An 18,410-nucleotide genomic window follows, 5' to 3' on the forward strand; every position below is an offset into this window, starting at 1 on the left:
GTAATATAAAAATGATCGAAAATGATCGATATTAGTGTCGATTACATAGTTTTGGGGGTCGCTAAGACGAACAGTGACACTTCCGATGCCGTTTAAATCCAAATTTAGCCCCATTAGTAATTTATATATACAAAATGAAACTATTCTCTCCGTGCGAAGAATGCGTATTCTTAGTTTTATTATAAAATTTCACTCTTAATTGTGGCCACACGATCTTATAAATAAATATTTTAATATAAATAACTCATATGAATATTTATACTTACTGCTTTTCGTCTATTTTCATCTGTAATATTAGTCTCATAGTTCCACTGGGCAATTGTATATTTGTAACTTGCTTCTGAAAGTTGACGATTGATATCAACCAGCAATCGCTTTCCTCTTTTGTTTAATGCTTTGTCAAAAATGTTTCGCTTGATTTCCGAAAGGATGCCACGCTTTTTGTTTAAAGAGTAACTAGCGTTCTTTTGCAACTTACTACTTGTTATCTTTAAGCAATTTTTGCAAACAATTGACTTTTCTAATTGACTTTGTCGATTTTCACATTTCAATTTGTGTCGTTTGGTAAAACCAAAATGCAAAGGAACATTATCTGTATGCTCTTTCTTTAAGATATTACTTTCAAGATATAAGTTCTCTGATATCTCACGTACTATCTTACAACAAGGTACCATACTACGCCAATCACTATGGTTAATTGTGCTAAATGTGTGGGTCTTTTTCTTACTATCAATCTTTGCTGTAAAACATCTATTTTGCTTCCATGTTTTTTCTCTCGAATAATGTAGAAATTTTTCTCGGTTATTATTGGAATTAACACCAACTCTATAGTGACTTACGTTTAATTTATTACATAAATATTTACAGTGTTCATGTACATTTTTAACTTTAAAAGTATCTGTGAATTTACGAGTTTTATGAAAAGTTTGCATGTTCTTAAGATTTCTTTTCCTCAAACGAAAAGGCTTTGACCTCTTGTTACTTTCGTCGTTAGTATTTAGTTGCACTTCCTTTAAATTGGCTCTTTTGGTCTGCCCACACCGTTTATATCTGTCGGTTGTAATAACTTTACTTTTCCCAGAAGTCAAATTTGTTTTCATTTTCGAAAGTTTCTTTTGCCTTCTGGGTAACTTAAGTTTTTTCACAGCTGGACTCGCTCTCTCGACAGCACGAAGTAGATCCTTATTTAAATTCCTAACAACAGGAAAATCTTTATCTTCGATGGATTTGGATATTATATATCCAGTTCTAGAGTCGTACATATTTATAGTTGTAGTTGCATCGTATTTATCTTTATAAGTTTTCTGTAATCCCCGGTTGAGTTTCTCTGTCGATATATCTGTGACTTCTGCTTCAGTTTTGGCTTCAGCTCTAACTTGCATAATAGCGTCATAAACTTCTGCGTTGAGTGATTTTGCAACTGGTTTTTCAGTCAATGGATTAGTTGTACAGTTTGTTCGAGTTTGTTCGAACTTAACTTCATTGTTCTCTTGCGGTACTTTTTCTCTAATACCTAAATCTTCTCCACTATCTTTGCCCTCTTGCACAACTTTTCCTCTAATACCTAAATCTTCTTCACTATCTTTGTGCTCTTGCAGAACTTTTCCTCTAATACCTAAATCTTCTCTACTATCTTTGCCCTCTTGCAGAACTTTTCCTTTAATACCTAAATCTTCTTCACTATCTTTGCTCTCTTGCGGAACTTTTCCTCTGATACCTAAATCTTCTTCACTATCTTTGTGCTCTAGCAGAACTTTTCCTCTAGTACCTAAATCTTCTTCACTATCTTTATTCTTAGAATTGTCGTCAAGGTGAGAATTTTTTAAATTCAAATCTTTTTGGTTTGGAATATCTGTTCCGGGATAATAGTCAACTTCATATATAATTTCATTATTGATATCAGGTTCTTCTGGTATGTCCTTACTAATTACACTCATCATTGTGACAGCCGTATTTCTTTCTGTTTGATCATTATCATTATCATGTTGATTTGATTTCCGATTGCTATCATTAAGCCTTCTGTCGAGCTCATCTATTAAGAGATTGTCCAAAATGTCTTCATCTATTGCTCTTTCCTTCCGATAGTTTGAGATTTTAATCCCATCTTCTCGGCAATGCTGTTGGTTGTTCAACAATCTAGCATTTCGTATTCTTTCGTGCTTCACCAAACCGAGCTTCTTCTGTACTTCTGTTTTAGACTTTATCCAAGGGACTGACATGTTACGCTGAGACCTATGGTTTTTGTTTATAAATTTTTCTGTTAGTTTATGCGGATTAACTGGATTATTTTTGTTGGCAAGAAATAATCCATTAACGTTAGTATATTTCGACTTGGAACTGTGATTACATTTATTGAAACCTTTGTGCCTGACTTTGATTCTCCTATTGTCACTTCGTGAATGATATTTATTGTGAATTTTCCTCACATAGAAGGGACGTTTCTCATTTTTATGTGGACTTTTGTAAACTACAGATGATGTTGGAGGTTCGATGATCGAAAATTCGGAAAGAGTCTTATCACAATTGTCATGGTTCGAGTTTTCTTTAGTCAGTGCATTATATATAGTCAACGAGAGACATAGCCACAGTGTGATGCCCTGATTCCATGTAATTAGGATCATTCCCACTTCAACGTTCATTGAAGTCCATAACAAATAATAAAATTTAAAATTGTCCACTGCAAAAGAGAGAAAAAGTAAAGAAAATGGATGTCAATTAGAATATGCTTTAGAGATCTACATTGAGCACAGTATGACTGAAAATTAAAAAAAAAAAAAAAAGTTGAGAATGCTCCAAGAGCATTGCCAGAACGAACTTAAAAAGAATGGAGAGATGGAGCGGGAAGGATAACTTTCACTGTTCCTAGATGTAAATATTTTTATCCGCACCTTCTTCTCTTTCTCGCAAAAAATTAGCAAAATATTATCTCTCTATGACTTACAGTTCTCGAGATATAGCTGCGTAAATATCTAGAAATTCGAACATTTTTGGCCAATATCTGGGAAACGGTGGCCAGTTGGCCAGTAGACAGTTAATCAGTGACCACCGGTTATTATTTGGTATCAAAATGTTCACCATCCTCTTAGGTATTGATCGACATCAATATCATCTCTCTACAACTTATGGTTCCCGACTTATGGCTCGTTAAATATCTAGAAATTGGCCATTTTTTGGCCAATATCACGGGAACGGTAAGTCATAGAGAGATGATATTGGTGTTAATCAATACCTAAGAGGATGGTAAACATTTTGGTACCAATATTAATTGGTGACTACTGGCCAGCTGGACATTGGCCAAACCAGTGGCCAGTTAGACAGTGGCCACCGGTTACTATTTGGTACCAAAATATTTACCATCCTTTTAGACATTGATCAACACAAATGTGATCTCTCTATGACTTACGGTTCCCGAGATATGGCTCCTGAAATCTCCGGAAGTCGGCCGTTTTTTGGCCAATATCTCGAGAACGGTAAGAGTGACGCGAAAAATTTAATCACTTTCTCTGATAGTTTTTGATGCTCTATCGAATGCAGGGTTCAAAGTTGAAAAATCGCAAATAACAGACGGATAGACAGACAGACACACAGACATAGAGTAACGAACTTTTAAATTCGTTGATAAATAAATAAATATTAAACTCTGAGCTATATTTTAAAAATCTTTAGTAGCTGTGTTTAAGTAATAACTATGAGTGCCATGGACGCCCGAAGAGGGGGCAGGGGGCGCCCCTCTAGCTCCCGAAAATATATACGTAATATAGCAAACCACGTGTATTAAATACCAGAAATACCAGATGTAATATAGCAACCATTTAGATGCCTCCCCCTAGAAAATTTTCTTCGGGCGCCCCTGATCAGCGCTGTTTTGTTTTCTCCATGTAACTCTGTCCATTACGACTCTAGAACTTATTACACAAATAACTTATCGCTTTCCGATCAGAGTAATACACTTATTAAACTGTAACACATTATTTCATTTTTAATAAATAAGTATATTATTTTGGTCAAAAAGTTTTCCAATCAAAGAATTGAAACTTATTAGAAAATAAGCCATTAGGCTGTGTAATGTGATAAAATACATACTGCTTCCATTTATTTCAGTAAGATTTGGTTGTCATCGTGTATATGAATTTCAAAACGATACGTTTATTAATTAATGATGTATTAAATTTTCTATCGGATATTTACACTGCAAATCAAAAGACAGAACTAACATTTTTTCCCTAGAGTTGTCTAAAGCTTTTAACCTTGTAAATTATACGAGGAGAAATCAAAAGTTCCAAGAACTTCGTTGTAACTATTAATTACCACAATATAGGTACACATTCACTTAATCGCCTTCCAAATAGTTTCCGAAATTTCTTTGTAACTATTTATTACCACAATATAGGTACACATTCACTTAATCGCCTTCCAAATAGTTTCCGAAATTTCTTTGTAACTATTTATTACCACAATATAGGTACACATCCACTTAATCGCCTTCCAAATAGTTTCCGAAATTTCTTTGTAACTATTTATTACCACAATATAGGTACACATTCACTTAATCGCCTTCCAAATAGTTTCCGAAATTTCTTTGTAACTATTTATTACCACAATATAGGTACACATTCACTTAATCGCCTTCCAAATAGTTTCCGAAATTTCTTTGTAACTATTTATTACCACAATATAGGTACACATTCACTTAATCGCCTTCCAAATAGTTTCCGAAATTTCTTTGTAACTATTTATTACCACAATATAGGTACACATTCACTTAATCGCCTTCCAAATAGTGTCCGAAATTTCTTTGTAACTATTTATTACCACAATATAGGTACACATTCACTTAATCGCCTTCCAAATAGTTTCCGAAATTTCTTTGTAACTATTTATTACCACAATATAGGTACACATTCATTTAATCGCCTTCCAAATAGTTTCCGAAATTTCTTTGTAACTATTTATTACCACAATATAGGTACACATTCACTTAATCGCCTTCCAAATAGTTTCCGAAATTTCTTTGTAACTATTTATTACCACAATATAGGTACACATTCACTTAATCGCCTTCCAAATAGTTTCCGAAATTTCTTTGTAACTATTTATTACCACAATATAGGTACACATTCACTTAATCGCCTTCCAAATAGTTTCCGAAATTTCTTTGTAACTATTTATTACCACAATATAGGTACACATTCACTTAATCGCCTTCCAAATAGTTTCCGAAATTTCTTTGGAACTATTTATTACCACAATATAGGTACACATTCACTTAATCGCCTTCCAAATAGTTTCCGAAATTTCTTTGTAACTATTTATTACCACAATATAGGTACACATTCACTTAATCGCCTTCCAAATAGTTTCCGAAATTTCTTTGGAACTATTTATTACCACAATATAGGTACACATTCATTTAATCGCCTTCCAAATAGTTTCCGAAATTTCTTTGTAACTATTTATTACCACAATATAGGTACACATTCACTTAATCGCCTTCCAAATAGTTTCCGAAATTTCTTTGTAACTATTTATTACCACAATATAGGTACACATTCACTTAATCGCCTTCCAAATAGTTTCCGAAATTTCTTTGTAACTATTTATTACCACAATATAGGTACACATTCACTTAATCACGTCTGTGAAGTTGTCCCGCCCACCTAACGAATTTTACATTTTTCATCTACATCGTTAGTTTATCGTTAGTTTACGTTAGTTTTGCTAAAATTATCGTTAGTTTTGCAAAAATAACGATTTTATTCGAGAAATAAATGGGCAGGCCAACTTCACGGTTCCCCGCCCACAAACGAATTTCAAAAGTTTTTCATATCACATCGTTAGTTTATCGTTAGTTTACGTTAGTTTTGCTAAAACTATCGTTAGTTTCGCCAAAATAACGATTTTATTCGAGAAATAAAGTTTCCCGCCAATTGTGAATTAGCCCGCCCATATTGAATTCTCATAAAATTCCAAGTCACATCGTTAGTTTATCGTTAGTTTACGTTAGTTTTGCTAAAACTATCGTTAGTTTCGCAAAAATAACGATTTTATTCAAGAAATAAAGTTTCCTGCCAAATGTGAATTAGCCCGCCCATATTGAATTCTCATAAAATTCCAAGTCACATCGTTAGTTTATCGTTAGTTTACGTTAGTTTTACTAAAACTATCGTTAGTTTCGCAAAAATAACGATTTTATTCGAGAAATAAATGGGCAGGCCAACTTCACGGTTCCCCGCCCAAAAACGAATTTCAAAAGTTTTTCATATCACATCGTTAGTTTATCGTTAGTTTACGTTAGTTTTGCTAAAACTATCGTTAGTTTCGCAAAAATAACGATTTTATTCGAGAAATAAAGTTTCCCGCCAACTGTGAATTAGCCCGCCCATATTGAATTCTCATAAAATTCCAAGTCACATCGTTAGTTTATCGTTAGTTTACGTTAGTTTTGCTAAAACTATCGTTAGTTTCGCAAAAATAACGATTTTATTCAAGAAATAAAGTTTCCCGCCAAATGTGAATTAGCCCGCCCATACTGAATTCTCATAAAATTCCAAGTCACATCGTTAGTTTATCGTTAGTTTACGTTAGTTTTACTAAAACTATCGTTAGTTTCGCAAAAATAACGATTTTATTCGAGAAATAAATGGGCAGGCCAACTTCACGGTTCCCCGCCTACAAACGAATTTCAAAAGTTTTTCATATCACATCGTTAGTTTATCGTTAGTTTACGTTAGTTTTGCTAAAACTATCGTTAGTTTCGCAAAAATAACGATTTCATTCGAGAAATAAAGTTTCCCGCCAACTGTGAATTAGCCCGCCCATATTGAATTCTCATAAAATTCCAAGTCACATCGTTAGTTTATCGTTAGTTTTGCTAAAACTATCGTTAGTTTCGCAAAAATAACGATTTTATTCAAGAAATAAAGTTTCCCGCCAAATGTGAATTAGCCCGCCCATATTGAATTCTCATAAAATTCCAAGTCACATCGTTAGTTTGTCGTTAGTTTACGTTAGTTTTACTAAAACTATCGTTAGTTTCGCAAAAATAACGATTTTATTCGAGAAATAATGGGCAGGCCAACTTCACGGTTCCCCACCCACAAACGAATTTCAAAATTTTTATATCACATCGTTAGTTTATCGTTAGCTTACGTTAGTTTTGCTAAAACTATCGTTAGTTTCGCAAAAATAACGATTTTATTCGAGAAATAAGGTTTCCCGCCTACTGTGAATAAGCCCGCCCATATTGAATTCTCATAATATTCCAACTCATATCGTTAGTTTAACGTTAGTTTACGTTAGTTTTGCTAAAACTATCGTTAGTTTCGCAAAAATAACGATTTTATTCAAGAAATAAAGTTTCCCGCCATATGTGAATTAGCCCGCCCATATTGAATTCTCATAAAATTCTAACTCACATCGTTAGTTTTACTAAAACTATCGTTAGTTTCGCAAAAATAACGATTTTATTCGAGAAATAAATGGGCAGGCCAACTTCATGGTTCCCCGCCCACAAACGAATTTTAAAAGTTTTTCATATCACATCGTTAGTTTATCGTTAGTTTACGTTAGTTTTGCTGAAACTACCGCTAGTTTCGCAAAAATAACGATTTTATTCGAGAAATAAAGTTTCCCGCCCACTGTGAATTAGCCCGCCCATATTGAATTCCCGTAAACTTCCTACTCATATCGTTAGTTTATCGTTAGTTTACGTTAGTTTTACTAAAACTATCGTTAGTTTCGCAAAAATAATGATTTTATTCGAGAAATAAAAGTTCACTCCAAATGTAAACCCAAACAGCGCATTTGCATAACAGGCATACGTAAGAAGTATATAAGGCACATACTGGACACATTCTCATGTACTGTACCTGAGGGAACATGATAGGCGTATGCCTGCTATGTAATTGTTTACATTTGGCGGGACCTTTTATTTCTCGATTAAATCGTTATATTTGCGAAACTAACGATAGTTTTAGCAAAACTAACGTAAACTAACGAAAAACTAACGATATGAGTTGGAATTTTATGAGAATTCAATATGGGCGGGCTAATTCACAGTTGGCGGGAAACTTTTTTCTCGAATAAAATCGTTATTTTGGCAAAACTAACGATAGTTTTAGAAAAACTAACGTAAATTAACGATAAACTAACGATGTGATATGAAAAACTTTTGAAATTCGTTTGTGGGTGGGGAACCATGAAGTTGGCCTGCCCATTTATTTCTCGAATAAAATCGTTATGTTTGCGAAACTAACGATAGTTTTAGTAAAACTAACGTAAACTAACGATAAACTAACGATGTGACTTGGAATTTTATGAGAATTCAATATGGGCGGGCTAATTCACATTTGGCGGCAAACTTTATTTCTTGAATAAAATCGTTATTTTTGCGAAACTAACGATAGTTTTAGCAAAACTAACGTAAACTAACGATAAACTAACGATGTGATATGAAAAACTTTTGAAATTCGTTTGTGGGCGGGGAACCGTGAAGTTGGCCTGCCCATTTATTTCTCGAATAAAATCGTTATTTTTGCGAAACTAACGATAGTTTTAGTAAAACTAACGTAAACTAACGATAAACTAACGATGTGACTTGGAATTTTATGAGAATTCAATATGGGCGGGCTAATTCACATTTGGCGGCAAACTTTATTTCTCGAATAAAATCGTTATTTTTGCGAAACTAACGATAGTTTTAGCAAAACTAACGTAAACTAACGATAAACTAACGATGTGATATGAAAAACTTTTGAAATTCGTTTGTGGGCGGGGAACCGTGAAGTTGGCCTGCCCATTTATTTCTCGAATAAAATCGTTATTTTTGCAAAACTAACAATAATTTTAGCAAAACTAACGTAAACTAACGATAAACTAACGATGTAGATAAGAAAAAGAAAAATTCATTAGGTGGGCGGGACAACTTCACAGACGTCACTTAATCGCCTTCCAAATAGTTTCCGAAATTTCTTTGTAACTATTTATTACCACAATATAGGTACACATTCACTTAATCGCCTTCCAAATAGTTTCCGAAATTTCTTTGTAACTATTTATTACCACAATATAGGTACACATTCATTTAATCGCCTTCCAAATAGTTTCCGAAATTTCTTTGTAACTATATATTACCACAATATAGGTACACATTCACTTAATCGCCTTCCAAATAGTTTCCGAAATTTCTTTGTAACTATTTATTACCACAATATAGGTACACATTCACTTAATCGCCTTCCAAATAGTTTCCGAAATTTCTTTGTAACTATTTATTACCACAATATAGGTACACATTCACTTAATCGCCTTCCAAATAGTTTCCGAAATTTCTTTGTAACTATTTATTACCACAATATAGGTACACATTCACTTAATCGCCTTCCAAATAGTTTCCGAAATTTCTTTGTAACTATTTATTACCACAATATAGGTACACATTCATTTAATCGCCTTCCAAATAGTTTCCGAAATTTCTTTGTAACTATTTATTACCACAATATAGGTACACATTCACTTAATCGCCTTCCAAATAGTTTCCGAAATTTCTTTGTAACTATTTATTACCACAATATAGGTACACATTCACTTAATCGCCTTCCAAATAGTTTCCGAAATTTCTTTGTAACTATTTATTACCACAATATAGGTACACATTCACTTGAGAACACACACACTTGTTCCACTGCTCCTGCCGTTACTGGAAACGATGCTGAAAGTCCTGTTTTTGTATGTTCTGAAGTTCATCCGTCATGTTGGTTTGGGATATCTTCTACGGTGGCAAAACGGTTCGCAGAAAAGAACATACTCTTCTCTGCTAGCCTCACTACCCACAGTATTTAGCACCAGCGGATTTCTGGCTCTTTCCCAAGGTCAACAAGAGAATCAAAGGTAACTGTTTTGCCACAGAAGACAGCTGAACTTTGAAACATACCAAAACTGGACTTTCAGCATTGTTTCCAGCAATGGCAGGAGCGGTGGAACAAGTGATGTGTGTTCTCAAGGAGCATATTTTGAACGCTATTAAGTGAATGTGTACCTATATTGTGGTAATAAATAGTTACAACGAAAGTCCGGGAACTTTCTGACTGCCCCTCGTAGTACAGGGTGGTCCGGAAGTGGGCGGACCCCCCCTTTAGTTCCAACAGTATAGTGTTGGTTACGGTAGAATGTCTGTACACAGTTACCTTGAAGTCTTAAGTCATAAACATCGGTATCGTAACACAGCTGAATTCTGCGCCAAGTTCTCCCAGATGTTTTGAGGAGATACTCCGGAGTCACAAGGGTGAAGACGTGTTCCACAACTGCTCGTAATTCCTGCGTTGTGTGATATCGAGTGTTTCTTACTTGTTGCTTTATGAAACCCCAGAAAGCATTGCCTGGTGTCGTCAGATCGGGACTTCTTGGAGGCCAGGCAAAGGGAGCTGGTGAAGACGCACAACCTCTTCCAATCCAGTGGCCAAGAAACGTCTGATTCAGGTAATTACGCACGTGAATCGTGCAGCGCGCTGGTGTTCTACCCTGCTGTATCACAACAGTGTCTTTGATACCATTTTCTTCCAGTTGAGGCACCAACTACTCATTAAGCATCTCCAGGTAAGAATGTCCATTTAACATTGTCTTCGAATTACTAAAGGGCGGTGGGTAGGCCCACTTCCGGACCACCCTGTATATTATTGGCTAAGCTAATTTATTACTGTTTAAGAGGATCAACATCCGACTGTTTTCAGTCTTACTTATAACTATGATGCAGTTTCTAGCATTAGGTCCAATAAAACTGAATGTACAACTTGTCACTCGGGAAATCATATATGGATGAATATTAGAACCAATTCTTTTCATATTACATATTAATGGCGTACATATTGTTGTAAAATCACACAATAGTACATCGTAAGCCAATGATGCATTTAAATCTTTCAAATCTAGAACATCAAATTTCATGAACTTTTATGCACAAGTTTGTCAATCAGTAGTAACATAAGAAAATAATGAGATTCGTACAAGTAGAAATAAAAGAAGCATAGTAAATCTTAAATAAAGAGTCATACCATATTCATTCCATGTCCATGTTAAGCGAATATAATTTAATAAGAAAGCTTAAACATTTAGGGTATTTGGACATCTGGTCTGATGTAACAAAGATGTAACAGAAGTAGATGAGACGATGCACAGAATGATATTTTTGTTTCGTAAACTCAAACAAATATTATCAACTATTACTTTTAAAACAGTATATATTCCACTTTTAAAGTTGCTGTTAAGCTGGATCGCTAGTCACATTTAGGGTAAAACTTTCTCACTAGATGGCAGAGCACATTGCGACACATGCGATGTTGCCACATAAGTTACGAATAGAAAAGTGAAAAAGAATAGAAAAATAGAGCACCCATATTTCATTCCAAATAACGAATCTCTTCTGAAAGTTTCCGGAGTGGCAAAATCTCTTCACACATCAACACATCGTGCTTAAGTTCGTCTATCAGCTGGCATGATACCATCCTGGCGCACACATTCCGAAATCTGAGCACAGCGTGGAAAATGTTATAGATTGAACCGTGACTTATGCCAGTGATTGTAGCTGCTTCATCCAGTCACTCTGCATTGCCCCTTATCACAATTTCAATTTACATAGAGCAAAGACGGTAAGTGATAACAATAAATTATTTGTTGGTATAGAATCAGCGTCCCAAGCATGGGTTCCATCTCCACTCCTTATTTTTATGTTGAAACCGCAAGTGGTACACGTATCACTTACGGCCAGAATATTGGATCAATAAGAGCTAGACATAGAGCACTCACTTCTGGTGGGTGAGATTTTTGGCTGGATCCCAGCTCCAGGGGTGTAGTCAAGGGGGGGCCATCGGGGCCAGCCCCCCCAAATGGTTTCCTGTCCCCCAAATGACAAGCTTTTAAAACATCATAGTAAAATTATCTCGCTTCATTCATTTAAAAGTAACAAATTTTATTGACAATTAATAATTTACGGTAAAATAGTACGGAGAAATATTGTTTTTCCATACCTATCGAAAAATAGTATAGTATCTCTTCCTTATACCGATCGAAAAATAGGATACTTTTTTGTGACAGCAGATTACACAATTTACTGCGATTTATATTTGACAGTTTGAAGACAAACGTTTTAACAAGGTACTACGAATACAGCCATAAAACAAAGGTACTAAACTGATTTGTACTGAGTTATACTATTTCTAGAGAGTTGTGCTCTAGCGTGAATTATTTTCATTCTACAGAAAAAAAAAAAACAAGCAAAATGTATTCTGTGTTTCCCAGTGGAATTTTGCTTCCATATCAAACAGACTTAAACATATCTGTTTTGCGGAAAATTTCTGTAACCATCTATCATTATCAATTTCATTGAGTCTATATACTCGTATAAACACAGAGTTCCTTGCTCCTTGCCTATTTTTGTAATGTCAAATGTAATGTTAAAACGAAACAATAAGATCTGATGTATAGAGATTACATTAGTGCATATTCCACCATTTAAGTACCTAAAAAATTAATTCAACTCTCTTAATACACTGAAAAAAAAATGTTCACATAGACATACCAATATGACAAGTACGAAGAATAGTAAAGTATCGACAGGCACGTAGCCAGGATTTCGCAATAGGGGGGGTCCGTGAAGAAATACTGTGGTTATCACATCAGGTGCTCATCATTCTAAACTATTTTACTGGCAACATATATTCGTTCGTTTAGCCAGGATTTCGTTATGGGGGGGAGGGTCATGGAATACTGTGGTTACACACCAGGTGATCGATCAATTTAAACTATTTTACTGGCAACATATCGATATTAGTTTGTTAGGACATTCAGCTCCCCTCCCTCCGTTTCTTCCACACAAAGCTCCTCAAGAGTAACCAAACGTTTGCTGTAGCTTTATACTTTTCACATTGATTTATCTTTTTCTCATTTCTTTTTGTTTGATCTTTCCTTAATATTTTTCATTTCTGGATCCGAAGGAAGGGGTCCGGACCCCCTGGACCCACCCCTTGGCTACATGCCTGGTATCGAGAAATTTCGATGAAGGAATAGGTGTTGTTTACCCTCGAACCTAGAATTATTAGACCTATAATAATTTGTGATTGCATATTTTCTTATACAAGCAAAACCTAGGATTGTATATGTTCTTATACAAGCAAAACCTAGGATTGTATATGTTCTTATACAAGGAAACCTAGGATTTACTTACACTTATCAGTGCCCTTAGAATAATGTCAAGGCCTCTGTAATTTATGTACAATTTATCTAACATATTAACATCATTCTTACGTCATTGAGTAAAAGCTCGTTATCAGTTTTGGATGTGTTTCACTTTCGTCGCAACATCACATATCCACACAGTAAGTTCTCTTCAGAGCTTGACATACAAAAAATAATACAAAATTTACCATTTTATTTTTGCTGCTTTTTCATAACTGAAAGAAGATAGTGAAATGCAACTTACCATAATCATGGATAATGTTTTTCTACAACAGAAAATATTAACCTGAAGAATTTTCAGTGTTGCCACCCATAGAAATTACAGTGTTGCCAGAATAACACTTCTCCCAAAATCTAAGTTAAGGCAGCGACTAGAGGAACGAACTTAACTGCATTTGATTACGTGTAGTATTGTTTTCGAATCCTGTGAGCTAATTTTTAAAACAAAAGTTGAAATTAGTTTGTAATAAACAAAAATTTTAACATATAATTATTAAAATTAAATAATAATCTAGTTCAAAAGATTCTTAAACAACATGATACGTAATAAATGCAGTTGTGTTTGTTCCTCTAGTCGCTGCCTTAACTTAGATTTTGGGGGAAGTGTTATTCTGGCAACACTGTAATTTCTATGGATGGCAACACTGAAAATTTTCTGTTGTAGAATAACATGATCTATGATTATGGTAAGTTGAGCATTTCATTATCTCCTTTCACTTATGAAAAACAAGCAAAAGAAAAATTGCAAAATTTGTATTATTTTTAGTAAGGCAGGCTCTTAAGGAACGTTTCGAACCGTCCCGTATTTTAAACTGACATTGTTCAGAACTACAATCTACAATGGTAAAAAATTCTTCAAGCATGTTAATTATTATTCGCTTATGTTCAAGCATTACTAACGAAAGTTTTACTAAGAATGGCAAATTACTGGAAACTACTGCTTCTAATATTAAAGTTCATGATACCTATAAAGTCCAGATATACGATATACTTCATGAAGCAAAATGAAGGTGTAAATTCATCACTTAAACCAGTTTAGAATATTGCTGCCCATTTCGTTACAAAATCATCCCGTCACGTACATAAATATACAAATTACATAAGAGGTTAACAATTCAAATATTTATACTTTTACAACAATACCTATCAAAACAAGAAATTACGTTCAATGTTTCCATAGTTTAAAATTCAAAACATGGCAATGTAAATTTAATTGAGAGTTAAGATGGACGCAATTCTACGAAGTTGCCGGGAGCTTTGCTATTCATTTTTTTAAAATTTTTTTATCTTTAAACAATTTTTACTTTAGTACATTTTCCATTTTATTACAATCTTTACTGTGTTACAAATATATTTACTATGTTTGGCGCCACTTTTCTTCTATACATTATATAAGTTGAAAAACAAGTAACCGTTGACCAGCTAATCGTCTATATTGGACGGGCTATTTTGTGATACATTTTTATTTTAAAACAATAATCAGTGATATAGTCGACCTTGGCTTGATTAAGCTGCGACTCTAAAATTTTATTCCTCGAAGGAGGATCAATACAAGATAAGACAAATTTAATTCTCACAAATAATTTATTCTTTATACATTTTGTAATTGTAGGACTATTCCATGTACAGTAATTTCATTACCAATAGTTTGTTAAGAATTTATCCTGCATTTTGTAATAATAAACGCAATAAGTTTTATATATAATATTTAGCAACAATTAAATAAATTTATGAAACAATTAAGAAAAAATAACTAAGTCAACAGGAAACATATTTCGATAGTCGAACCAAAGGAAGGGGTAGAAAACAACTGCATCACATCCAGTGCCACTGCCTGCCTTTCCACGCCATCCAATGACACCACACCCTACTTGCAAAGCACGTCGTCCAGTTGTACAAATGTTCAGTATTGTCCTCTGTGTTTGAGAAGAAATATCTCATCTAGTTCTTTTCCATGTGGTAAGGTGCCAAGAACCGACGACACGTTGCCACGTTGGATAGCAATAGATATGCGTTGTATTAAGAATGATGTTGAACGAATATCTCCAGTAACGTTAGAAATGCGTCTGCCTACTTCTCTAATAAAATCAAGGCTTGCAGATCCCCAAGCACCACTAGTCTCGATGGCAATTGGATCAAAAATAAATTTATCAAGGAGGCTGTTATATTTCCTTTGCTTTTCTACTTCTCTACGACTAGCAACAGCCCCAGCATTCATAACAGCTAAAGGGAGACTTGAATGGGCAAATGTATCTGAACACGTAAAGTCCCAAACTAGTGATTTGCCTTTCAACCAAGGAACTAATGTCATGCCATCAGGTCGTTTACCATCTGAACGACAACATCCTGAAGGTTCACGTATTGAAGGAATTCCAGCTGTGGTAAGGGCTCGTAAAATATCATTCACAGAGGAGTGTCTAGCGTGTCTACCCATGCTCTTCATGCATGACAGGCCATGCAGGCCACGTTGGTTAACTTGATCCCCGCAAGCTGGACAGCGATGTGGCTCACATATATCTGCACCTAATCTTAAGGCGACAGAGATTCGAAATGCCTCATTAGTCATATGAAGACCCAATGGTGGGGAAGGTAATGCATTCAACCATGCCCCAGCATGTAGGGATGAGGCAGCACGAATCCTGGCTTTATCCTCTGGAGCAATAACTGACTGTAAGAGAAGTTCATGAAAATGCGCTGCAATTGGTGTGTACCAAGATGCCTGAGAACCTATTTTGTTAATCTCTGGAAGATCTGTATCTGTTAAATTTTTCCATTTGGTAGAGCCTTCTTGAACTGTGCCATCTGGGTCTAGGTGGTAGCCTTGCGGAAGAAGAGCCTCGACTAAACGAAGAGATCCGTGGTAGGACGCTAAAAAAGAAGGAATCGCCATATCCACGGATCGTCGAATACCAAGACCCCCTAATCTCACAGGTAAGGATGCTTGAATCCAAGATTCGTCGCTTAAGGAGCAGTTTAAAATTGACTCCAGACCCATTTTAAGGACATGATCGTATTTCTCCAGTAATGGAGTCTCTTTCCAAGAAGAATGTGAACAGTGAATATCAGCCCTTTTCTTCAATATATGAGTGAATTATTCAAAAATTCTCATTGAACCGGTATACGTTTATCAAACAGTTTATGAACAAGTATTTTCCTTAATTGAAAGAGATAATTGAAAATGCTGATGAAAATAACTACATTTTGTTGTGAGTTGAGTATTTCTATCACGCTTTTGTGCCCTAATCTTCTACTAAACATAAGAAAACTAGACAAACTTCATTGTTCAGTTATTTCATGTGGAACAATTTGAAAGTTGGACACTTGTGCTTGTCGTTTTACTTTCTTCCGTTGATTCTGTTTTCTCCTTTTTCTTTAATACCAGATCCTTGGTACTTATTTTTTTTTTTTTTTTTTTTTTAGATTCACAAGTCACTGCACAAATCATTTTAACACTAATGTGCATTTTATAGTAACAACATTTGACAATTAGCATTAATTTTAAGTTTATTGAAGACTGATTTGTCTACATTTTGCCCATACACAATTTTGTTGGCGCCAGTGGAATAAATATATGAAAAGTCCCATAAATCCTGTCATTTTTTACGAAAATACCCTTTATCCCATTTCGAGAAATCATTGTCAAAAAATCCCACAATATGACATTTTTTCCCACGGGTTGGCATCACTGCTCTGAACACAATAAGCTTTTCTTGTACATAGTTGCCATGTCTGTTTAAACATTTATCATAGCGTTCAACAAAAAGTTTTCATACGCCCAAGTCGTAGAAATCACCCGTTTGTGTCCGAAGCCAATCTTCAACCGTTGTTTTGACTTCTTCATCGGTGTCAAATCTCTGTCACTCATTGCATTCGGATCGTACACCTCACATATTTGGCGATGAATTTCCACTGCTGACATGTTTCTTGCTATCAAAAATCGAATCACAGACCTTATTTCACACTTGGCGGGATACTCAATTCGATTAACATTTCAACAGCCCACACTGAACCATATATACTGACGTTATGATTGCAACTGGTGTGTCGCCTCATGCTCTAGGCATGCTGAGAGACAGCATCCGCGTGCATTTCGAAAGAAATAGCAAACATAGCCAATAGCCACAGCGAAAACAATGGTTGAAGATTGGCTTCCGTCACAAGCGGGTGTTTTCTACTACGTGGACATACAAAAACTTGACGAACGCTATGATAAATGTTTAAACCAACACGGTAAGTATGTAGTAAAATAGCTTAATGTGTACAGAGTAAATAAGCAAAAATATATGAGACTCTCTTTATTAGTTTTGTTTCTATTGTCAATCGAACCTTACTGAAAAAAATAGCCCTCGCACTAAGTTTTAGGATTCTTACACACACTTAGATACCTTTCACATATAGCACTATCCTGAATTATCGATATATATGAATATTATACCATTCTTCTTGTACTTTGCATACTCAAACAAGGCAAAAGTGCTGTGCCCTTCCTGTAAGGTTGCCATATTCTGAAACGCCGAAACGCTGGATAACTGGGTATATAAACTTTAACTATCAACACACGAATGCTAATACTGTTTTTATTTTCATGTTAGCTTTTAAAACATTATGACAAATGTATTGAAATGTATGAAAAATAATTTAAAAGAACAAGAGTATCTACAATACATAATGTTGACTACCCAGTCATATTTTTCACTAGATGTGATCCTTTTTAATAATCCTTTTTTTTTAATACAATATGACTTTACATGTCTTACTGCCTTCAACATGTCTTGAGATGTCTTTGCATGTCTTTACAGGTTTTACATGAATTCAACATGTCTTTAGGTGTCTTTGCATGTCTTTACATGTCTTACATGACTTCAACATGTCTTTAGATGTCTTTACATGTCTTACATGCCTTCAACATGTCTTTAGGTGTCTTTACATGTCTTACATGCCTTCAACATGTTTTTAGATATCTTTACATGTCTTACATGCCGTGAACACATCTTACATGTGAAACGTCAATGCGACAAATGAAGGAATTTCGGAAAATGTATGCGAACAGTAATTTTTAACTCTCAAAAGGGGGAGCATGTCCTCATAAATGTTTGTATACGATATAGAAACCTACTTTGTTGGTCAAGTGACTAACGCTAATAATTTCTGTGCTTGTGTTATTAGGTTCGATTCCAGTTAGT

The 18,410-nt window shown here is 34.8% G+C and overlaps 1 protein-coding gene across 1 annotated transcript; it reads right to left on the minus strand.

The window, feature by feature from the left end:
* Positions 1-230: 230 nt before the first annotated feature.
* LOC145679584 (uncharacterized) lies at positions 231-14,346 on the minus strand. Its single transcript, XM_081750161.1, has 2 exons — positions 14,193-14,346; positions 231-2,677 (listed from the first exon to the last, which is right to left on the minus strand). The coding sequence occupies exons 1-2, from the start codon at positions 14,221-14,223 to the stop codon at positions 231-233; spliced, it is 2,478 nt and encodes an 825-aa protein (XP_081606287.1). The 5' UTR covers positions 14,224-14,346.
* Between the last annotated feature and the right edge of the window lie 4,064 nt (positions 14,347-18,410).

Source organism: Thermobia domestica, chromosome 2 (assembly GCF_964235325.1).
Source record: "Thermobia domestica chromosome 2, izTheDome1.hap1.1, whole genome shotgun sequence".
NCBI lineage: Eukaryota > Metazoa > Arthropoda > Insecta > Zygentoma > Lepismatidae > Thermobia > Thermobia domestica.